Raw genomic sequence first — 19,357 nt, 5'->3', positions numbered from 1 at the left:
GGAGCCCCAGCCCTCCTGCAGTGTCACCCCGCGGCGCTGGAAAAGCTGCCWTGGGAGCTTTGGTTTCCAGCCCTCCCGCCCAAAGACGACGCATAACGATGCTGGGTTGCTGCTCTGACCGGCTCACGGGAAAGCCAAAATACAAATGAGGTGAATTTTTTGAAAACTTCTTGTTGGAGAACAGGAAAATATTGTTTACAGGTAGCGGGTCTGCGTGCAGACGCACCGTCCGGGYGCCGGGTGCTCTTTGGGATTTCTCCCCGTAGATCCGGATTGCCGCGATTCTCCTAAAAGAGCCCGTGCAAAGGCTCCAAATGCAGTTTGCTCTGCAACAGCCCCTGCACCCCGAGCACTCGGGGCGGCCGGTTACCGGGACGGGCTGTCCCGCTGCCGCTCAAGGCACGTTTCTGCTCGGCAGATCCGGGCTGCAGGACGGGGCAGTTGGCGCCAGCGCCCTTCTCAGGCCTCCCCTTCCCGGGGTATTTCCAAGCACTGCCCTGCTCTCCGCTAGCGCCTCCATCTGGGCTCCTCCTGGAAAAAAAAAAGATAGAGTTTTAACAATTTGGTAACTTGAAAAAAAAAATAGCTTTTTCTAAAAGATCCTCCCTTCCACCCCGTGATGGTGCCAAATGTTCGTGTCTTCTCTCCAGCTTCAAAACATTGACCYGTTTCTGGTGTTTTATTTATATTTTGAGCTTGATAAACAAAAAACACTGTGGGCAGATTCTGATCTCCGTAAACTGACGTAAGTCCTATTTTAATCTGCGACTATTGGATTTATTCCAGATTTACACACTTGTCACGGAGATCACGCTCTAGTCCTCTGCCTACTTTTTTTTCCCTGCTTCAAAGAAATCCTAGACTGCTGAAGAGAAAAATAACACACGGAGGGAGAGAGGCGTCTATTTTTTTCTACTTTACAGAATAGAATTTAGAGTACTGAATACAAATAATGTAGTAATATTATTGTAGAACTGCAAGAAATTTAAGATGACCTTTATAATGTACAAAATATTTTTATATTTTTTCTTAATGCAAAAAAAAACACCCACAACCCCCTAATTTTTTACATTGGACTAAACATAACTTTTTAAACAAGTTTATGTGTCAAAGACTAAATTTTTTTCTGCAAAAAAAGCAACAAACCCTGATTAGTCTGTAGAGCAGCTTTGGGTTTATTCCTTTTGGGTATTTTTGCTTATAGTAGAATAGATTTTTTTTAACTCTAGTTTTAGGTTAGAAGATCTAAATCCATTGCTTTTATTCCTCTCCTGTGTAAACGTAACTGCAGAAGCACTGAAAGTTATGGGCACGGATTGAGAAGAGTCCACATAACCCTTAGAGCAGCAGCATTATCGGAACAGGCTGCGAACTGCGGCTTCCACGTCCTGCCCTTCTCGCACTCAGAGGGTTACTCCATAGCACTAGATCAACATGCAATCTGCTAGTACTTAAATTATTTTAGCAAGTTTAGACAACAGCATGGCCTAGTGCCAAGCAGAGGAATTCAGACTTCCCAGGTCCGACAGACTTTCTATGACTTGATGTGAAAGAAAATTGTTTTCAAGTCTCAGCTGACCGTTTTTTCACGTTGAGACCCTCTGCAGTAAGGTGCTGTGTAAGTGTCAACTATTGGGAAAAAATGTGGATTGCAAAGCAGCAATAATGCCCATTAGTTGTCTAGCATAGCTCAAAAACTGGGTTTAAAACAGGAATAACTCGCACCTTCTTGGTGTTTTGTGGTTGCACGGAACAGATTCAAGTCGGCAGCAAGGCAAAGGTGGGTATAAAAGAGAAGGCAGATGTGTTTTAATAACATCACAGGAGGTTAGGGGGAGAGYCCTGCACAGAAGCTGTGCCTCTTGACCAAGGGCCAAGCAGCACTAGCATGAACAGAACAGCCACATTCATTTGAGCTCCCTGGCGCCTCCATGCATTTATTTCAAGGCCATTCCCAGCCCGGGATGCTGCTTTGCAGACTCACCTGGAAAAGGCCCTGCAGCTCCTCCGTGGCCTTTTCCCCTGCGGCTGCTGCAGGATGCGGGTGCTGCGCCCAGGCAGGCTCAGCCTGACGCAGCAGCCTTGSTCCCACCTTCTGCCCTGCTCCGCATGGACAGCTCGCAGCCAGACTTCATCCTCTGCTTCCATCCACCACCACAGAAGCTCGGGCCTCCTGGTGTAACACAGCGTGGTCAGCTCATCCTGGGGGAAGCKTCACTCTTCCCAAAACATGCAATAGAGAGGCCTCCGAGCTGACCCTTTCCAAGGCAACGTAGGGAGCAAGACCTTTTTCTTCCACATGCCTTTGGGGAATACTCAATGTCAAACCCGAAAAAAAAATACTCTTATGGATACCAAAAAAGTGTCTTTAGAATTACTATATATGAAGTGTTACTATTCTGTGTTAATACTTTTTAATAGAAGGAAATCTTTCCCCGTAAGATTTTATCACAACAAGATCCTTTCTTTTAAGTTTTTACAGCATTTTCAACTCTTTAGAATTACACATTTGGATTCCTGAAACCAGTTTGAATGTAGAAGTCATGGAAATACCACTTCTTTAAACCAAGCAAAACCACTGTATGTATGTAGCAGGGATAAATGTTTTGCAGCTGTACTTTCATTTGTCCAATGACTATCCACCATTTGTTGTAATTTTTTTTACTTCACTGGGTTTGTATTTTTTGGCTTTTATGTTCAAAATATGTTTATAGCTTTATAAATAAAGTAATTGCCAGACYGGCTGTTCAAAATAGGCCACTGGAAATTATAATCCTGTAACACTGTCAAATAATTATTTCATAGAATTGAAGAAGACTCCTGCATTTTTTCAATTTTATGTTATTTATGATATTTTTTAGCAAGAGCCTCCAGTAGGCAGGGCTGAAATGTTTCATAAATCAAAAATCTTAAGTCAAGACCAAGGAAAGTATCTTCTAGCTAAAAACCTCCCCACTGACAGTCTACTCCCCATCCCATAAGACRGGTTTTGCCTTGATTTGAAAATAAGCAAGGCAGCAGCACACAAGTTATTTAACTTTGCATTGGGCGGGATGTCCACCAAACCATTTGGTGACYGTTTTTAGCAGAAAGGGAGCCAGGGCAGCCTCTCACCTCTCCAAGGGTTTCCAAGCTAGCAAGCACCTACTGCAGCAGCCAGTTACCAAGTCCAGCTGCATATCCAGGCCATCTCCCCACACCTTCATGGAAGGTGCCAAGGGTTAATGCTGTTGGAAGGGAGCAGATAAGCACAGACCCACCTTATCCAGCACCTTGAGATTTTTTTTCCCCACTTTTTAAGCCCACATACATTTCATGGAGCTAGAGGATGTGAATCTGGTGTCATCTCCGACAGGCTCTAGTGGGGAATTCCATGAGAAGACAGATGCTGCATGCACTCCTAATGACTAGGAGAACAACACACTAAGACTTGKCACAGCTATGTAATCTTTTAACTCTCGGTAAGTGCTTTCTTTGGTTTACCAAGTGCAGAGACTTTTTAAATAAACATACTACTGTGCTTTACTGCCCAAGTTAGGGGGCTGGAGGTATTTCAGGAGGTGGTGACTGGCTGCACAAGGCTGGAGTCAAGGCAAAAGCCRCTGCTCCACCCTTAAGACAGACACAAGCAGTGCTCTCGCGGGTCAACTGCTCTAGTGAGTCTTACCAGAGTTACCAGGTCAGAGGTGTATTYGATTCACAGCACAAAGATCAGTCATGGTGAGTTTTCCCTCTAGCGATCCTTATGAAGTGAATTTTTAAAAAAAAAGAAAAAAAAAAAAAAGAGGCTCCATCCTACAGCCACATCTGTAACACTGGAGTATTTTACAACAGCACAAATGCAAGCACGGCAGCCACGTGAATAAACAGATGTGACAGGCAGCTGGATCCAACACATGGTTCCCAATGGAGCTTCAGAAGAGTCATGAACTTGCACTAACAGGTGCAAAGTAAACTGATTACCTAAAAGCCAGAAAGCCAGCAAAAAGAGTCAATATCCATCTGGATTGTGCATTCCTTACCTCCAGGATTAGTTTCAGAAGTTGCCCTCAGTGGCTGTGTAGTGGCCTCCACGAGAGTGTAGTAAAATGTTCACATCCATTTGTTTCAGTGCTACTATATGTACAATCAGTAATGAACAGAAGGAGGGTTGTCTAGTTTCAAATAACTAGAACCATTTGCAAACAAAAGTTTAAAAGCCCTTTATTAATTCCAAAGTGAAACACTGATATTTTAAAGTGAGATAAGTATGTTTATTAAGGTTCATTCTACTCTAAGGTTTATACAGAGAATGGAATGCAATACAAGCTAAGAGCACACCTCAAAGACCTACCACACAACCATCCCCTACTCCCTATAAGGGAACTGTAAAAAAAATTAAAATAAAATAAAAATAATCAGAAAACCAGTTACTATTTAACTAGTTGCAAGTGGCTTTGTCCAAAGAAGTCAAGCTCAATATTGCATTAGCTTCATATGCAATAATCAAGTCTCTACAAGCTGAAGTATCACATACAGAGGCAAAAAGATTTCCTGTGGACACATGAAACCATGTTTTAAAGAGCTACATCACAAGGGTTGTTTAAAATTGCCTAAAAACAGCCACTAATGGCATGCACAGGTCAATAATATTAACTTTGGTAATGTCAGTCATATTTTTTGGTCAAGCCTGGATTCCACTGTTAACATTAAAGGGTGTATAGAACAAGCCTGTCCTGTGCACAAAGCGAAGCACTTCGTCTGCTACCAGCTAGAGGCAGGTCTTCAAGACATGGTCAAAATACTCCAATGTATCTGTGAGAAGCTTGCTCCGTTCTAGATCATGTTTTTGCTAGTCCATCAGGCAAGACTAACACGACAAGAAAGTGGTCAAAGATTTCCCTACCTCCCCCCCCCACCTTCCTTTTTCTTTTAAATGCAGAACAAGATCCATCTTTAGAGCTATACAGCTTTAATTAATACTATTTCTCTCATATAATCCTTTCAGAAGAAATCCAACAACTTTGACTAGTTCCCCGAGACACTTCCTAGTTTTGCTCTGCCTTTCTTTGAATTGTCAATACCCTGTGAATAAAATGTTTTGTTCTGGCTGAGGGGAAAAAATGAAGGTGGTTTTATTTACAATGGAAGGGTCTGAATGCTTAACATTTTAACTAGATTTGAACAGTTAAAAAGTGTAATGAAAATGACAACCTTAAGTGCTACTTCCCATACAGAATCCACACTTAATTCAGTTTTATTCATTGCAGAGTAAAGTAAAAAGACATCCAATTACACTAGTAAAAACTCAGAGAATTTAAATTGGTACTCAAAAAACACTACACATGCAAAGGGAACAAGATCCTGCTAACACAACTTCATTTGCTGCTGCATTTGTCTAATATTAACAATTATGAACAGAGCAGTGCAACTAGTATTTGGAACAATCCTTACAGTGTTTGAGAATCAGGCACAATTCTTCACTTCTCTTCACACCACTGGTTCTCTTTACGTACCTGAAACATATTACATTAACAGTTAACATGCTGCAGTCAAGCTGAAGTGTTGCTCTAAATTCCCATAAGCATTCAGAATTACATACTGCAAGATGGCACTGACTTATAAGCTGGTTGTATTTTTTTCCAGGGTTTGTAATTAAAAGGCAAACTTCCTGACTGACCTCCATCTMTATAAATTGAAAGACTTATGCCTTTTGTTGATATTTGACAATGTAACTGTCAAAAGCAAATGACCACCTTAAAAATAGTCCGCTTCATGACACAGCATCCGAGACAACCCAAGGCCTGAAATTCACTGCCTTTTCAATCTAAATGTCTTGGTCTGATCTTCCAATTTAGCCATTTTGTTTCCATGTTCAAGCTGTAGAATCAATATGTTCATCACTTAAAGAGGAGTATCTGAGCACCTCATCTTCATAGCCTCACACAACACTGCATTGTTACYAGGGCTCCAAAAACAGCATCCTGAGGCTGCCACGAACCAGCCTGTATTTCTTCTTATGAGACATTCATCTGAGCTAAGAAATCRAAGTGCCTCTTTGGACTTTCCTCAGCTAATGGGCACAGTAGACACCAGAAGATCTTCCACTAATTACAACCAAATTATGAGAGTTAATATTAGTCTACTTATATTAATAGCACGTTAGTTGCATCAGACAACAAGTTTTTGTGAAGTACCACATTAATTCATCATGAAAATTAAAGCCCTAGTTCTATCTGGAAAGCACGATAGATGTTCACTACTGAATGCTGGAACTACATCTTCACTATGTAAGCCAGCTGAACTATAATTAAACCCAGATCATCTAGTACCTGTGCTTCTTCCTCCTCAGTAAAGTCATTCTTAATATTGAATGTCTTGCGAATTTCTTCTGGAGTCTTCCCCTTGATCATGTTTGCAACTGTCTTGCATGTGACATCAAGCAAACCTTTGATGTCAAGGTAATTTGCAGCCTGTAGGGGAAAAAATCCAAATTTAAAGCCTTCATGTTCATGTTGGTTATTTACTAAAAAGAAATGCTTAAACTGAGAACATAGAATGCTGTATACTTCTGATAAAGCTCCAAACTGATAAACTTCTTCCAAGAACTCTGAAATAAAAGGCATCTAGAGCTTCCTGCCAAACAAAAAAAAAYGAGTTTTGTATCATAAGAGATGCCCATTTAGAAAATGGCCTTCAGTCTTGCAAACACCCACGATCTTAAATGCTGCCAGCTAGCTAAGTAATAGGAGTCGCAGTACTACCAAGATACACATTTTAAAAATCAAAACTAATTTCAAAATTTATATTCAAATCACCACTGAAGGCTCAATTTCAAGTAAAAAGTGCTCAACTAAAATTTAAAAGATAGAAGAGGGGAGGAAAAAAATAAAAATAGTACAGCTGGAGACTCTCAGGTTCAGAAGAGTTTAAAATATGAACATCAGTAGGTGAACACATAGATTAATGCTTAGCATCAAGTGAACAATTTCACTCTAAAGTATCAAATAGAAATTGTCTAAACTTTCTGTGCCTCCTCCCCCTGCTCCATCCTCCCCAGAAGAAACTATTCAAATAGGATTAATGATTAAAGCAGACAAGTGGAGGGCAGATACAGTCTTTACACTTCTGGAGCACACTTACCAGGATAAGTTCAAAGAGGGTTCCTTGGTCTACTTTCAGGAATTCTTGATCCCACACAGGGATGTCATCTGTTCTTTTTTCTTTGTTCTCATCATCCTCAGGAGGAGGTGGATCATCTTTGTGATGGGTGCACCACTGAATCACCTGATTTTGATATTTAATATTAAAGTTTCATTCCAGAGATTCTACTATTAATATGCAAACACAACTCCAGTTTTAGAACTGCACCTTTTTCTCTAGGTTAACGTTACAGAAGTGATGTACTAGCAAGTCCCATTATCTTTATTTGATTTTGGTCTCGGAAGAGTCAAGCTTCCATATTCCAATACAGGAATGCAACAGCCTTGAAGAACCCCGCTGGAGGCAGCAGCTAGTCAGAATCTTAAAGGTAGCTGCTGGTGTAAAGGTCCTGGCTAGTTCACACAGTGTGCAAACAAAGCTTAAACCTCATTTTGAGGTGTTTAAACTGTTTGCTGAACAAGAAACAAGTAATTCCTGTTAAGCAAAATACTACATATGGGAAGATCTGGGAGTGGTACAGCACATCAGCAGGACACGTTCCCCCCAGCACAAAGGACACCTGACAAAACTTTGCATGTTTCCACATTACTTGAATTGTATTTATTTTTACACTGTCTCATCTCCCTGATAATTAAAAGGAGAATGGATCAGCTGCAAGGAAAATCCTATGGCATCCTGCCAAACTAAGCCACAGCTTCAGAAGTTGCATTATTTACACACATTTTCACTAGAAAATAATTCTTAACCCTGTACTTATCCCAGTTCATTTTAGCATTTACTTTGGCTCAAAACTTTCCACTACAGAGCAAAAAGCATCTCAGAATAGAGCCATATACTTGTTTTTGCTTTCCTCGTTTGACCAAACAGCAGACCAAACGGCCTATTATTAAATTTAACAGAGCCAAGCATCTGCAGTCTCTAACTGCAGCACAAGCACAACACCCACACCGTGCACTCAGTGCCAGTGACCCCACTATTTGTTCCTTAAACTTTTCCCCTAATACTCAGATCTCAAGAACAGGCACTTCTATTCATAAAATCCAATTGAAATTGGTGCTTTAATATCATGAAATGATAATATGCCTTTACAGCAACTCTGCCATTAGTTCCATATTTTCACCCAACACTACCATTTTCAGCACCTTACCTTTTTTAAAATAGCAGCATTAACATTTGGAAGAGGGACTGGGTCATCATCACCTTCATCATCCATTCCCAAATCTGAAAATGGAAAGACAACTAAGCAAAAGACTGGCTAAGACATCTTCTCCAAGCTGGACTGCTTCACTAATACAATGAAGTGAAGATCTCCAAGAAAGCCTGCAGGCGTGTGCTTGGCGGCACTGCACATACTCCACTGCACCAAGGTTACTCCAAAGTAACTAATAACACTACCCAAGTGGACAAGATGTTGATATGCTTTGAATATCAACAGTCTGTTAACCAGTCAGTTGCTTGTTAAAACAGAACTTGCTAGTTTCATGTTCTGGGAATGAAATGTGTCAAAATTAGAAGGCAAATATGTAAGTATTTTTACCATTTTCAAGAGTTCAAGATGCAGGTTAAAACCAAGTGTTCCAACTGAGACCTCCCATTCAATTTATTATTAAACAGGCACTCAGAGCTGCTGTGTCAAGCATAATGTTTTGTCCTCTACACAACAGTACACAGTGCAGCCATAAAGATGCCAATTGTGGCCTCTAAAGTATCTGTATTGAGCCTTACAAGCCACATAAATTTACAAGCTAAGGCAGCAAAGCACTTGGAAAGCAAGGCTTTGATAGCTTCCATTTTAAAAGCTCATCGGCATCCTCGAAAAAGGCTTTGTCAGTTTGCACTCTTGACACAACTGAAAAGTCTCCAGTCAAAATCTGAGCAGAGAAGCAAACTTAAAAACTAAGATTTAGCTAAGGTGCTATTTATTCTGTGCTTTGGATCTAACACAGATCTAACACATGCTAGTCTTTGGATATTACTCTGTCTGTCCTAGATGAGCGTGCTGCATCAGCTCTGAAATTCAGTAACTGCACAACAGACCTTCACTCGGAGATGAGCCAGTTTTACATGACTACTGCAYGTACTGACATACATGTACTATGAACTTAAGAATTGCCACATGACTAATCATATTTGTTCCAGGAATTAAAAGGGCACTGACTTGCCTATATACAGAAGCACACTACTGCTGTCACCAGGGGAATATTAATCAGTATTAGTTTTTGTTTGGAATAACCAATTTCAAAGGCTCACAGGTTAAAATACTGACATTAAAGAGTACTTTATTAGTAGAAACTTCAAATGCATACTTTGAAATTAATGGCAGATACCACTGTAAGAAGTGACCTGTTGGTCTGTTCACAGCTGTTGGTGTAAGGAAATAACACAAGTAATGGCAGYTCTGGCCACTGTACCTGCACTCTTCCCCAACCCCTCCAAGAGGGCAGTTTCATCTCAGAGCTCACAGTTTAAGAGTAATGTCATGATGCTCGACAAGCCCACCTTTAAACTCTGCCCCTTTTCACTGTTGTATCCACTATAAAAAGCAGGTCACACTGCTCTTTTGGTGCCTCGATTACAGTGTTTTAGCACATGCAGCTTCCCTTTCACAAATACCTGGAGTCACTGAGCCCGTGCCACAGCTCCTCCAAGAGACACCTGGCAGGAGCTGCACCCTGTAACGTGTCCCAGCTGCCTGCTACACTTCTGGGTCATCTCACCTGTATTCTGCTGGTCATGTTCAACAGCATCTTATGAATCAATTTAAATGATGATATAAAATGCAAATATTAGATGGATGAGTCCTTCAACCTTATTTTATTACCATTTGAAAATATCAGGTCTTCTAAAGAGCCTTAAAGATTCACACTCCTGTACATTTACAGAATGATTTTTTGCTAATGCATGAATATACACAAAAACCTAAAAAAAAAAAACAGTAAACAAAGAGGACTTGCACTAGCCAGATTAGACACAGTTTGCTCTATCGCAGCCATCTGGCGGATTTCCCCTCCCCCACCACAAGCTCTTTTGTCTCAAATTTATGTCAGTGAGATCAGCACTAAGTATTTATCTCAAATAATTTAACTGCCTCCATAAGTTCACAATACTGGTTTCACTTCAGTTCTTTATTGATTGCATTAGTTTATGACCTTGCCGCCTGTCCCCCAATTCCACATGAGAAAAAAATATGTGGAAATAATGAGATTTATTTGTATTTTAAAGCAAACCAAGTAAGCTCTCTTTCACAACACTGAAGCAGGCAATGCAATCAGGATATACATTTTAGTAACCTCCCAATAAYTGCACTTACCAAGGCAGATGAACTTTAAGGTTTTTGAGTGCACATTCACTCAAAACAAACTCTAAGCTACAGCAGAAATTGTTCCAGCTCTTTTGGCATGAGATAGCAAGCTATTTCGTAAGCCTCAATTCAATTCAGCACAGTACTAATTTGTGCTCTTTTGTCCAAATTCCTCCCCAAACACACTGCTACCTCACCACAAGCTAACAATCCTCACAGCTTCTCCCTCTTACCTTCCAGCATAGTCTTTATAGTCACAGACTGCTTTGCAATTTCAACATCAACTTCAAAGATTTCTCCATCTGAACTCTGCAGTTTAATTGAAGGCATCTATAAGAGAAGGACAGTTATTTCACACAAGGTTATGCACACACATATACAACAAAGTTTGACTACCTTGGTTGCAAGTTACCTTATTCATATTGCTTCTTACTTGCAGAAAGTAGAGCACTGTCATTCGTGCACACTCAACTATTTGCCTYTTGGATCACTGACAGGGCTAAATTCACTAATTTGGATGTTCAAGAAATTAAATTGAAAGAAGTGTAGCACCTAATAAAAAAGCTCTCAAATTTAAAAGCCTARGAGTGCCATAAAATTGATTAGCCCCGGTAACACTTGCATTTTTGCAGTCTAATACTAGAGCTATCTTTCTCCTGAATTTAGGTGACAAGCACACTACTTGTTTGCAAATGCAAACAGCTGGTACTCATCATAATTACTCAGCTGAAGCCCAATCCAAAAGCAGTTTTGAATTTCTAGTTCCTGGAACCAAATCACAGGATACTTGATTACGGGAGGGACCTACAGAGATGGCCTAGAGCCCCATACCCCCTATTCAAAGCACAGTGAACCAAACAGCTATTCAAGATTCAACAGTTCTCCTTCAGAAGGATGTTTAGCCTTCTGAAGAGATTAAAAACAAAAAGAGAACTCGCACAATATACCGCTATAAGGAAGGTTTTCAGCACCTTACACTACTTTTACAAAGTAGGAAGTTACATCAGTACCTTGCCAGTATTAAGAAATGAACACAGTTTTGGGCACAAACTGTGATAAGAGCTGCAACACAAACAGCAGCTGGCTTTGAAGATTATGCCATGGGTAAAACAGCAATTGAGCTTCACTGAAACACATCTTCCCAAATATTCAACACCTCCAAASCAGCACTAACAGACTTGATTCCGCAGACACTGGTTACAGCCTCTGGCTGAAGCTTCACATCGAAGCCTAACCGCGCATCACTGCGCTTGACTCAATCGACTAGAAGGACACACAACTGCCTGGYTGCAAAAATTTTATGCATCTTAACTACACAGACTAATGGGATGCATGTTATAACACATTTCTGTTGTTGTTTTACCATTCAAAAGACTTCTTTGCAGCAGACAATTGCAATATTTTTTCCACAAGTTGCTCGTTTAAAAGTCCCCAAAACACGTTTAGAGATATAACCCGCAAGTCCCTTTTAAAGACAAAGGGCAGACACAGACAATTACCATTTTCACACATTCATCTCCTGCCACACTGAAGATCTCTGCAGGTGAGTTCCTTAGAGCAGWAACCCAACCCACAGAGCCTGAGGGAAGCTGCATCCCATTCCTGCAACCCCCATTATCCATCTTGGAGATCCTCCTGCAGCTCTGCATGGTGCGGAGCTGGACAGGAGTGCAAGGAGCCCAGGCCCATGGAGCRCAGCCAAGGTGCGTTATTAAGCAGCTCACACCGGCTTCAAGGCCTCATTGCTTTAATTTCCATTGGGCAGAGCCAGGAGCTAGTTAATGTTTATGCTGTAACGTAACCTTATATGACAGTGCCACTTCTAATTAAGACATCTGTTCTGGAGGAATGCAGTCATGAGCACTCCAGATATATACATATATATATGCACATACACACACACAAATAAAATCAGGAAAAACACAGAGCATCGAGYCTGCAGCTGTCAGAAGCAAAGCTTGGGTGCAGATTTCAGCTCTAACTTACCTGTTCTCACAGGGGCAGCCCGTGAGCACCCAAGAACAAACCTAGCTCGATGCACCAGCTTTCTYATGGGGCCGGGATTACATAATGCTGCACAACAGAGCCAGCGAAACTGGGATGCTACCCTGGCAAGTTTAACCCCTACAAGAGCATTTGCATTAAGGMTCTCACAAGGAACACAAATGAGGCAGGAGGAAGCCAGTTTATTGCTTTATTATTATTATTGATAATAACTAAGGTAATACTTAAACTTTGTTGTTTCTCGCCCCAGTGTCCTGCAAGAAAACAGCGCTTTCCKGGGGAGCCGCAGCCCAAGGCCGGGGACACGGTGACTAAGCAGGTGACAACAGCAGCGGCGGGCGCCGGGAGCCGCGCAGAGCCGCAGGGAGGCCGGGGCCCGGCGGGCCGCGAGGGCGGCCGGGCCTCGCGCGAGGGCCGCGGGAAGGGGAAGACAGCGGCTCGCAAACAACCCCCCGCCCAGGCCGGGGATCCCGGGCCCGGCCCGCCCCCCCCCGCCTAGGCCAGGCCCAGCCCAGGCCGCTCCCTGCGGCCGGCGGAGCGGCTGGAGCCGCCGCTCCCGCCACGGCGGCCGCTGCCCCTGGGCCTCGTCCCCTCCCCGCGCCCCGGGCCTCACCGTGCGGCGGCGGCGGCGGCTCCGCGGCGGGACCTGGCGACAGCAACGGCGGCGCTGCGGGCCCGGCGACTGCGGCGGCGCCTTTATAGGGCGGGGGAGGGCGCCAAGGGCCCGCCTCCCGCTGCCTCGCAACCACCGGGCTGCCCGCGCCGTTCGCCTGAGACAAATCCCGCCGCTTTTCCCTCGCGRCGCACGGGGAGAGGGGGTGAAATAAATGCGCACCCGCGCTGATTCTTCAGAGGAGGGAAGGGAGCGGGAAGGAGGCGGCGGGGAGCGGCAGCGGGCGGGCGGCTCCGGCAGGCGGGCGGCGGGCGCGCCGGCAGCCTCACAATAGGCCGCGGGGGCCTCGCGCGGCCCAACGGCCACGGTTGCCCCGGCCCCGGAGGCTCCGCGGGGCGGGGGCGGCGCTGACCCCCCCCCCTTGGGCCCTGTTTTGGTTTATTAATGTTAAAAACAGCAGCGCCGGCCTCCTCCGACTCATCCTCCCCCAAGTATAAATTCGCGGGGGTGTTTTGGGGCAGGGCCAGTGCACCGCGCCAGGCCTCTGGCATMTCCAGCCCTGCGTGCACGCGCGGTTACAGCTTCCCGCTCCCCGAGCTGCCCGGGGATACGTGACGATACACCAGGAAACACCTTGGGCCTCATAAACTAAGGAACGGCCCAGGAAGTTGGCACGTTCTGGAGCGCGGATTTGAGCCGCCAGCCCAGCCACTAGGACACCGAGTCCTCGTTGCCCGAGCCCTGCAGCTTTGTGTGAATCGGCAAGGAGGAGAATGAGAGAGCGGGAGAACTTCACACCAAGGCAGGGCCAGGTGCATCTCCCTCCTCCTCGAAGGCAGCTTGGGCACCASAGCAGGTGCAGGAGGGTGGATTTGCAACCAGGAAGAACCATTTAGAGCCCAAGTGACAACAGGTTTATTATATTTAATAAATAAATATAATTTACAATTTTAAATGTAACATTTATATTCATTATATTTATTTATACAGGTTTATATAGGTTTTTATACGAATTCCAATGAACTAGAGAGGACTGCCTGTTTTGGGAAGTCAAGTACAGCCCTCAGGCTGGTCGGGGCACTTGCAGACGGCTCCGAGCAACCCGCTCCAACCTCCGGGATGGGTCTGAAGTGAGAGCAGRCCCTGCTGTGAGCAGGAGCACGTGCAGAGGGTCCCCACGGTCCGGATCCACGGGAAATGCAAAGCCCAGCAGCTGGGTGAGTATCTGGACGTGCCAGGTGACACAGAGGAGACTTGCAATACTAACAAAAGCCTCCCATCCAGCCCTTAAGTGATCTTCCATTATAGCACACTTAGCTCTTTGCCATCAGTCACTCCTCCTTGTACCGCAGTGCTGAGGGCAGCATTCRCATTGAAAACCTTTCCCTTGGATGCTCTTTTTTATTTATATTAAAAGTGCTGGGCTAAGAGGATCGCATGATGACGGGAGGTGGTGTGAGGCCAACGCATCTGCAAGAGCAGTAATCCTAATAAATACCTCGTCCTGATGCTGCTGGAGATCAGGGTTTCTAATTYGGCTCCTCATCAGTAATTACAGGCTTGCTCAGACTGGGAATCAAACAGTAGAAAATGATTTTTGCTCTCTGCATAAGACAAAGCTAAACAAATCTGAGAGCAGGCAGAATGCTAAATTCCCCACTTAATTATAACCTACGAATGAGTTTAAATTTAGAGCGATACTGGTAACGAGCTTTATATTTGGTACAGTTGCTCTAAAGATGTGACAGATGTAATTCCATCCACATGGACTTTGAATTTTGCTGTTGAATGGGAAGTCTGGGAAAGCTAATGACAAAAACAACACACGCCCTAAAAGTGGTGTAAAWTTGTCACAGATAGGATCGCCCTGACGGCTCCCCTGTGCCCTACATAGCTCCTAATGAACCTCCAGAGCTAGTCGAGACGCTTGTTATCTTCCCTGTGAAAAAGAAGCTGCTGCGGAGCCGGCAGCGAAAGCCACGAGTCAATATCAATGACACAAAGGACCCATCCCGCACTGAAGCCACCAGGCCCAGAACGAGCCCTTTCAGAAGATGGGTGCACCAGTTTCAGTTGTTACATGGATAGGTCATCTCTCCAAAGCAAATAATCCCTGACCTAATATTTGCCATTCTGAGSCACGGATAATTGTACTCTGTATCAGCCACAAATAGATTAAAATTAAGGGCCTTTTACCACAGAGAATCCAGATCAGGAAAGGGGATGAGGGAAGCTTAACTCTAATGCAAATACCTGAGAAGAGGGGAGCAAGCACGAGGAGGATGAGCTCGGTTTAACGCTTACGAGACACCGAGCACCGCGGCCACAGGGCAAGGGCTTTCTCCCAGCCACACTGAACACGGCATGAGACGAGCACATCCTAAGGGATAGGGTTCTGGATTTGCTCCAAAGCCCTGATTCTATTCCTATTTCTCTTAGGTAAAAATACGCTCTGCCCCCAAATCCGTTTTTACAGACAGAAGAGCTGTTTTTTGCTGACAATTCACTGTCAATGGAGCTCACGCATGGTAAAAAAAAAGATTTTTAATATTCAAAGTGTGACACGAGGCTGTCGAAGCCTGAGAACAAGGCTTAGAAGATCTCAGCTTTGTTCTATCGATAACAAGCTCATAAAAAGCTGGAGGCAGGCCTGCAAGCTCGAGAAGCCAGAGCGCCATGGATAGCTAGGCGGAATAGCAAGGGAGGAGATGACTGTCAGAGCTCAGCACGGACCCCAGCTACAAAGGGCAGATTGGACTTGCAGGGAAAAATGCTCCTTGTTCCAGAATAAAAAGGGGAATGTTTTCAAAAACAAGCAGGCATATCAACAGGAAAAATTAGGACTGTAAAAGCTGTTCTGTTTTTACACAAACTGTACTGTTCACTGTAAAAACATAGATCTCTGATAATTTTGATGTTTCTGGTAGAAAGAGCTTTCCTGCAGAGGGGAAACATTGCGATCTTCCCCCTCAGTGCCCCTGAGCAGCAGACAGGCAAGGGCACTGAGGCGGAGGAGCAGCCACGAGATGGTGCCAGGTCTCATTCCCGATGGAGCAGGACCGGGAAAGGCGCAGGAGGGAGCACTGGAAACCATCCAGCCCCCTGTGCTCCCCTTCATCTGGATGGAGGCGCCTTTCCAACAGCCTGGATCACCATCACCCTCTGTGGTGCTCATCCAGGCTCACGGACTCCTCTCCAAAGAATCTTTGCAGGGAGACTTCTCTCCTTGCAGTTCAGGGCAGCTCCTGCGCTGAAATCCATTCCCTGTTCCTGGGTTTTCATTTCCAATGCAGCAGAGTTGTCTCTGCCATGGAATAAAGCACGTGATCATAATGAACATAARGGTCTGTCAGCAAAAAGCTGCTGCAAAGAGAAGTCCTCCATGAAGAAATAACAGATTTCCCGCTATTTATTCTATGAACCGAGTGAAAATATAGACAGACTTGCTTTAAAATGAGATTTACCCCTRGTGGCTATTTATAGAATTGTGAATATCCTTGATAATCTATGTGATATTAGGGAAATTGGGYTTTCTTTCTAGGGTTACGTAGTAGGATCCACTGGAAGTCAGAAAAGCAGGCAGCTGGGCTGGCACTGATGCCATGGACAACAGAGGGCAGATGCTTTGGTATTCCAAAGTCATCAGGAATAAGCATGCTGTAATTCACAAATTGGGCTAAATCGCAACATTTTTAGCAAGGACTTCAGAGCAAAAAGTGGGTCCAGAACCCAAAGAAGCTGAAAGCGACATGACTGAGCTAAAGGTGGAAAAATAAATACAGTAAAAAAGTCTCCAAAGAAACAGGAAGAAACCGAAGGAGTTGAGTTTCCTCAGCAAAGAAGCTGCTCTTTCCTTGACGCTGGGAATTCAAAAGGGCCCTATGAGCATTAACTTCATGGAAATTGATATTAACTCACTGAACTTCAGCTGTCAAATGAGCATCAAAAGTCCAAAACATTAAAAAGAGTGGAAGACAACGTTTCAGTGTCCACRCACACTGACATCTACTGTAAAGTATGAGGGTTTTTTGATGAAAAACTGTATGGTTAAATTTTATTTCCTCCCTGTGTCAATGCCTTTCAGACCAAATTGGCTATGAAATTATGAGTTTGAACAGCACATCCCCACCTGACAGTTCAGTGCTTCATTTCTAAATGCACCATCCAGAAGACACCTTATCTATCAGCAACAATTCAGTTTGAGGAAAATCAGTTGAGCAAGACACATAAAAGCAACAGGACTAAACAGCAAACTTTTAATTTGGTTTACACAACCTTATGCAATGACATGGATATCTGCAAAAATCCATACTCACCTCATCGAAAGCACCTGCCCACAAGTTGCCATCAGGGATACTCGCCTCTGATTGCACTGTTGCTCTCTTCTCACAACCCCAAAGCAGAATAAATTGGCCCCATACCATCACTGAGCAAAAACAGACTGAAATGGATGTGAAATTACTTAAACTTCCCCCCCTCCTTTGTTTTCTAGTGGATGTTTTGCAAAACAAGAAGTCTTTTAACAGTTTCAGTTTAAAACTAAAACAGGCAATTTTGGTTTTTTTAATTTTCTTTTCGTCTTCCCCCCCCCCCCCCCCAAGTACTTTCCCCTATTTTGGCTATTATACATATACAGCATTCAGGTACTATGTGATGAGTATTTTATATGTGGTGGGCCTCGAGTTTAATCTTCCTCCAAAAGCAGTTCCACTTCCAGTAACTACGAGATCAAGAACTGCAGTTCACCCCATCTGAAGTAACGGTGCTTTTAAGCTACAGGACAGRTTTTTAAAGGGCGAAACACAAAGTACTGCTCAGTTTAAACCAGAACTGTTGTTTCAGCCTTTTCCTCCTGAGTGTATGCCAAAAAACTCYGCTCCTTGCTCAAGAGAGCAACTTGCCTTCATTCTCATCCAAAAGGAAAACAGCCAAGTGAATTAGAGCACCAAAATAACATTTCTGAAAACCGCAGTGAGCAGTCATGAACTGCTTACTCTGCGTGGCTTTTTTAAAGCCTATTCATATACATTGAAAGATACTTCTACACAATCCACTCCATTTTTACTTAAAACTTGATCTGCTTTCAAACTGTTTTCTCCTGTGACTTGCAGAGAATTGTAATTCTACAGAATGATCACTTTAGCAAACAGCCCAAGCATTCAGTAAGGGTTTAATTCACTGCTTACATGCATTTCTGCTCAAAAAACAGTTTCTGTAACCCAGGGATATTATTGCRAAATCCTAAAAAGACATTTCTGTGATGTAGGTTGGCCTCATCCTATGCAGGCCTGACATACAAGTCTAATTACACACCAGTACAGTTGCAATAAAACGTCACTGCTCAGCAGTGACACTGACTGTGGGTCTGTGCAGACACATCTTTTCTGCAGCCCTCTCCTGCTCCTTACATCCCTGTTTCCCCTCCACCACCTTATCCTTTATTTCCATACTGTTAACACTCAAAACATGTTACTGTTACGGGAAGAGTTGCGGCATATTTACTGAACCATGATGAAAAATGCCAAAAATAAAACTAACGCTTGTGCTTTATTTTTGTATTTTGCGTGAGGAAATGCTTTGCTTTTATGATGAAGGCTGAATTTCTAGCTGACAGAGCACTTAGGCCAGGATAATCTTACCACACAATTACTTTATGAAACCAGATTTCAGTATTTCAAACTCTACAGTTTGAAGTCACTGCAAACTTGAAACATGGGCTGACAGGACTCGTAACCATCAGAAGCCAGATATACCTGCTGATGTTTTCAAATAAGACTTTAACAGCAACCAGACTGAAGCAGAGAGAGATGAAACGGGAAAGCTTTCCTCAGGGACACATGTGCTCTCATCTCCTTCTTACCAAGGCAGAACTTACCCCATCATCATCCAGAGAGACATGGAGAAACAAGTTAACTGGCTCTGTTCATTTTCACCTGTCTGCATGTCAAAAATCCTTCCGGAAGTATCAGCAGAAGACACAGACTGGGTAGCACTGCCAAGACACTCACAGCAGTGACCTGGCTTTGTGTGCAAGGCTCARCAGTTGAAAATAGATATTGGCATGAACTGACAAACACACACACACTAATCTACCTTGGAGAAAAGACATGGTTACATACTCCAACATGTAATGTTGCAGCTGCCAACCCAGTTCTCCTGAGCGCTGCAGAACAGGTTACACTAAGGTGGGTTACACAGTTTACTTGGATTCACCTGCACCTGAACAGTTCATGGCTGCTGGCGAAAACAGGATGAGAAGTTTGGAGGATGCTCAATGAGGCAACAGCTCATAGTAT

General features: G+C 43.7%; 1 protein-coding gene across 1 annotated transcript; it reads right to left on the bottom strand.

The window, feature by feature from the left end:
- Positions 1 to 4,335: 4,335 nt before the first annotated feature.
- Positions 4,336 to 13,120, bottom strand: SKP1 (S-phase kinase associated protein 1). Its single transcript, XM_026045255.1, has 6 exons — positions 13,062 to 13,120; positions 10,678 to 10,774; positions 8,291 to 8,364; positions 7,123 to 7,266; positions 6,312 to 6,452; positions 4,336 to 5,495 (listed from the first exon to the last, which is right to left on the bottom strand). The coding sequence occupies exons 2-6, from the start codon at positions 10,772 to 10,774 to the stop codon at positions 5,460 to 5,462; spliced, it is 492 nt and encodes a 163-aa protein (XP_025901040.1). The 5' UTR covers positions 13,062 to 13,120; the 3' UTR covers positions 4,336 to 5,459.
- Between the last annotated feature and the right edge of the window lie 6,237 nt (positions 13,121 to 19,357).

Source organism: Nothoprocta perdicaria, unplaced genomic scaffold (genome assembly GCF_003342845.1).
Source record: "Nothoprocta perdicaria isolate Ctin4 unplaced genomic scaffold, notPer1 scaffold_107, whole genome shotgun sequence".
NCBI lineage: Eukaryota > Metazoa > Chordata > Aves > Tinamiformes > Tinamidae > Nothoprocta > Nothoprocta perdicaria.
The sequence above is the reverse complement of the archived record's forward strand: the minus strand, read 5'-3'. Positions and strand labels throughout refer to the sequence as shown.